This window comes from Asparagus officinalis, chromosome 6 (genome assembly GCF_001876935.1).
Source record: "Asparagus officinalis chromosome 6, Aspof.V1, whole genome shotgun sequence".
NCBI classification, from domain to species: Eukaryota; Viridiplantae; Streptophyta; class Magnoliopsida; order Asparagales; family Asparagaceae; genus Asparagus; species Asparagus officinalis.
In genome coordinates this window covers 14488684-14494282 of record NC_033799.1, presented here as the reverse complement: position 1 = coordinate 14494282, position 5599 = coordinate 14488684, and the positions used below count along the sequence as shown (strand labels likewise).

Genomic DNA, 5599 nt, shown 5'->3' with positions numbered 1-5599 from the left:
AATCCAAAAAGAGGGGGGAAAAATAAGCAGTTAAGATATTAGTAAAAGGCAAGTGCAAGAGACTACCAGATTAAACAACAGAAAAAGAAAGGAACTAGATATTCTGAAAACATACCCACCACCAAGCAAAATTTAACAAAGCAGACTCATTTAAAACATATTACTTTGGTCCTTGAATCCAAATAGAATCAGCTACCTTATCTTTGGTTGAACCAACATATAAAAGGAGAAGGCTTAGTAAGCTTGCAAATAACCATGTTGATGCAAATGAGACATTGTTTTAGCAACTGTGATAAGGACAGTAGTTCTGATTGCCACTGTAACCAGTGAAGCACCCATATAGACCGTAACAGCATCAACACTGTCAGGTAAGAAACTTCTGAAAATAGATAGAAAGATAAGAATAATAATATTGTGCCACCCATCAGCAAAACCCAGCAAATACTCTTGACATAACGAACAACCATATTGGGTGACTCAATGCAAACTGATGGAAGACTGAAGATCAAATTCATTTCAAGCAAACATTTAATGTAACATAAATCGTCTGCCATATAAGATAACTAAGCTCTTGGACCAAACCCAAGAGCCATAATATCATAAAGAATCTCCACATAGCAGAAGAGCATATACCAGGGTAAATTCTGGCGCAGATTCAAGAATCACTTTAAGAGGCATCAGCAGTCGGTTGGGTCACTCCAGACTTCACCAACAACTTGTCAAGGGCCTCCGGAGAGCAGACCTCATACTTCACCTCCCCCGAAGGCAACAACAACACCTGCGCAAGCTCAAGCTTCTCTGCAGTAAGGCTCGTACTATCCATCGTCTTACTCAAAACCTTAATCGCAAGCTCAACAGCCTCCTCCCTCGTAATCTCCTCCTTATAATCCTGCTTCAACATCGATTGTGCTGCTTGGTTATTTGCACCAATTGCTGCTGCTTTCCAACCCCCGTAGTTTCCACTAGGGTCACTCATGTAAAGCTGGAAGCCGAAGTTTTTGTCCCAACCGGCAAATAAGAAGGAGACACCAAATGGACGGAGCCCACCATACTGGGTGTATCCTTGCTTAGTATCGCAAAGGGACTGAACAAGTTGCTCAACTGGCATGGGTTCTTGGTAGGAAAAGGTGTATCTTTGGGCTTGGACTCGAGCGGTGTTGATGAGGATGTTGGCATCAGACATTATGCCAGCAACCGCACAAGCTACATGGTCGTCGATTTTGTACATTTTCTCGGTGGATTTTGAGGTTTGTAGGAGCTTTGAAGTCACCTTCTTCTCGCCGACGAGGACCACACCATCCTTGGCGAGAATGCCAATGGCAGACCCAGCATTGCCGATGGCCTCCATTGCGTACTCCACTTGGTATAGACGGCCTTCGGGGGAAAATATCGTGGTTCGGCTATCATATCGGCGAGACATTATGAAAAATCACTGTAGCACACAGAAATTTAAATTACAAAATGAATAAAAGATGCTGGCCATAAACCACATGTAGAACAAATATAAAATTCTATAAAAAAAGGTGATAACTATGATGCACGGATACGGATACGAGAGACATATACGACACGGACACGAATACAAGATACGACAAAATTCAAAAAAATAGGATACAGGGATACGGCAAGGGATTTTTTTTAAATTATTATTATATATAAAAAAATTTATAATAACCACTTAACACGAGGGACTAATTGGTAAGAAAACTGAAGACTTAACAGACTAATAAACAAATAGTGAAATGACAATTAAAGATGAGTTAAGAGACCAATATGCAATTAACCCATCAGTAATCTATCCAACGGTTGAAATTAATCCAAATATCATCTAACGGTTACGAGAGGCCCATCTGCCTTGTATATAAACTGCTTCTAGGGTTTAAACGTTCCTTTATCAGCCGTAACTCTCAAGCTTCCAAAATCCCTAGCGTCTCGACTGCTCGAGAGAGAGAGAAAGAGATAGAGAGAGAGAGAGAGAGAGAGAGAGAGAGAGAGAGAGAGAGAGACGAAGAGATCGAGAGAGAGAGAGACGAGATCGATGGACAAGGACGACGAGATCTGAGAGAAGATGAGCGACGAGATCTGAGAGAAGACGAGGACGAGCGGCGGCGAGACTCGGGTAAGTGAAAATATTAGGGTTTCGTTTTGGGTTTGGGTTTGGGTTACGGGTTTTGTCTTTCAGTAAATTTTTTTCTTTTTGTTTGGCGGGACTCAGATCTGATCTTATAGTTTCTTTGGCAAAGGGATGTTATGGTTTCATATTACGAGCACAAGATCTGATCTTGGCGAGGACGAGCGATGGGTGGAGCCTATCCGAGGAGCATGAGATCAGCGACGGGACGAGCGACGAGTGGAGCACAAGATCTGATCTCGGCGAGGGCGAGGACGGCGAGGACGAGCACGAGATCTGAGAGAAAAGATCGATAGATGAAGACGAGGACGAGCGGTGGGACTGAGGTAAGTGAACATTAGGGTTTTTGGCCTTTTGGGTTTGGGCTTCGGGTTACGAGTTGTCTTCATTCAGCGTTTTTTCTTTGTTCGGCGAATCCAAGCCGTATCCTACCCCCTGTTTGATCGTGTCCCCCTCAGTTGACTAGTTGACCCGTGTCGACACGGATTGACTGTGTCCGACACGTGTCTTGCACGTGTCGTGCACGAATCCGTGTCTGATTCGTGTCAGACAAGGATTCGTGGCCTTCGGGGAAGTATCCGTGCTTCATAGGGTGATAATACTTGAATCTAATTTGCACTTTTTACCACTAGAATAAACCTCTAGTAAAAATTATAACTTCAGGCAAATGCTTGAAATCCAAGTACCAGCTACTTGAGCCAAAACCCTAAATCCCATGACCATCCCCACTTGAAAATTGCATAAAAAACAAGTTCAATATGTGGATTTGCGCAAACGCATCAAACCCATTGATTAGTATCTTTCCTAGAGCTGTGGGAGACCAAAAATGTAAAACACTAAGCAAAAGAGAAAATAGAAACTTTTGCACAGATGAAACTCCTAGTCTAAATCTTACAAACCCTGGAAGAGGGGGACAGAGAGGGATAACAACTTGAAGGATAAATTCTATAAGATAACTATAAGACCTACAATGTTTTAAAGATCAGATCATTGCGCCATTAAGAAACAATATGTGCTAAAAATGAGTATAAGAGATAGAAGAATGTTACAAAGAACTTGTGGATATCCACAGAGAGACGGGATAAGAATTGAGTGCATCCATAGTGGTTACAATGGAAAAATAGAAATTATGTTATTGAATTTAAATAAATAAAGGTTTCTTTTAATGTATTAGGAAAGCCAACATGAGTTAAATTTTGGGAGGCCTAAAAAAATGTTATAAGCAAGATTCTACAAAAATACACAAAAATTACTTAGTTTTGAGAAACCATAGACTTTTTGAGTTTTTTCCAAGAACAAACATTTTGCAAGCATCTATAACTAGTGAATATTAATATCACACTTGCTACACAAGAAATGGGCAAACCGAAATTCACTCCCACACCTAAATAGTTCAAGAATGAGAAATTAAGTGATTTAAGAAAAAAATAATTTCTGCATCAAGTGGTACATGTTGTTCATGATTGAAGTCAAGTTTATTTTGAAACAACTTGACACTGAAGCGAAACATTTTTCATATCACACTGAAATGAAACATTTTTCAAATCACTCAATCTCCTGTATAGATTGTCTAATGTGTGTACCTGAAGACCGATGTAGAAGATCACACATAATCAGTCATTATAGATTTCTACAAACCTTAGCTTGAGACTTATAAAATCTTTTCCCTATATGCTTTACTTCAGCCATTAAAAAATGATGTGTTAAATGTTTTCAAACTATTTGATCCCTCACTTTAGATTATTTAGAGAAAAAATAATAACTCGGATTGTACAAGGCATGAGCTACCACAAAGTGTCAACTAACCCTAGTTTGAGTTCATTTACAAAGACAGCAGTTCCTTGACTTCACACATTTGAACTATTAAAGGTTTGTTGATAGATCAAGATAAATGTAGTCTTGGGTTGCATATATGGCATAGCATCTGGTTGGCTATGTGTCAGTTCGTTTTTTTCTTAATGTTACGATCAGTTGGATCATGGAAGTCCTTCATTGGACTTGGCTATTCAAGTTTGAGGTTAAACATCCACACCTCCAATGCATTATATTCAATGGATGGGGGAAATTTACAAGTTTTTGAATAACTTGAGAGCTTTTTAGAAGTGGAACAAGTAGAAGAGCAACAAAAGTGCAACTTCAAAAAAGTCAAGTAAAAGGATTAAATGCACATTGACTATAAAATCTACAAGTTCGAAGTTGAACCCATAATTTTGCCATAATACCAAGCATGCTTAGCTCGAAATTGCCAAATGTCTCAGCACAACCTTAAGGTTGAAATTATTAAGCCAGCTGCCAAGATAGTATAATTGTTACGAACAACAATGTAACCGAAGGTGAAACCATCCCCTCGTATAAGATTTATAACCTAATTTTAAAACTTATGATTGCATGCTACCTCGGTTAGAGGACATGGGGCTGATTCATAGTAACTTTCATGAGACAGTTTTGTGAGCATGTGCGTTAACGCTCCAACCCGCTTACTCATAAAAGGATGCATACCGTGTGCTTGTGTTAACATCTGATAAAATGGCCTAATTCAAGGTCTAGTCCATTATGTTCCTCATGTTGCAACAAATGTCACTAAGCAAGGATTCAAAGCCAAAAACTACCTTTGTGACTTTGTCAAATTCACAATATCAGGCTGCCCAACATTCTATTCTTTATTTTTTCTTGCTTAATTTTCCTTTTCTTTCTTGAAACTCGAAAATTTGATTAGGAAAATATTGAATTTTTATCCCAAATTATTCATCTTAATTACTTTTGGAAATTGAAATCCTTAAGGGGTGTAAACGAATTCTGTTCTTTTCTTTCGCGGTGATTAGACTTCTTCGGATCACCTTGGAGACGGCTCTTCTCGTTTAGGAAATAAAAAAGAATATCATGAGAAGGATGAAAAAGAAGAAGACAAAAAGAGTAAGCAATTCTCTCATCTCCCTCTAAAAGTAATTATTGATTTTACATTTTATTTCTATCAATTTCTCATCGGGTAAATCATCTACTGAGCAAGAGACTTGAGATTCGCAATAACCTCAAGTGCCAGCCACTTGGGGGTTACCGCTAGTTCATTGTTGCATCCATTTACCTCTGCGAAGGCGGCAACTGTTGTTCCAGGGCAGTGACATCATAACTGCCGCCTTACAGGTCAGCTTTTCTAATTGTTATTCTATTTTGATTATTTTCTATTTTTATTAGGGTTTATAAATTTTCTAACATATAATAGATAGCCTAAACAATTCTTACTCTAGCCTTCATGTTTTGGGTTAACCACTTCAAATCCATGTTTGATATGTTTAATTCATTATAAAGACATTCCTTTTTATTTTTGGCACCGCGTTTCTGCAAAAGCACTAAAACATTAAAGAACATCACTCAACAAACATAATACAAACATGTCACTAAAAAGGAAATCTGCTAAATTATGATGAACTACAGATATCGCTCATAATTTAAACCTATTATATGTCAAAG

General features: G+C 38.5%; 1 protein-coding gene across 1 annotated transcript in view; it reads right to left on the bottom strand.

Annotated features, from left to right (window-relative positions):
- Positions 259–5599, bottom strand: part of LOC109845084 (proteasome subunit alpha type-4) — a 5774-nt gene continuing 433 nt past the window's right edge. The window contains exon 2 of the mRNA XM_020414272.1: positions 259–1432. Within this exon, the coding sequence (XP_020269861.1) occupies positions 668–1420 (753 nt within the window). The 5' untranslated portion in view covers positions 1421–1432 and the 3' untranslated portion in view covers positions 259–667. The remainder of the gene's footprint in view (positions 1433–5599) is intronic.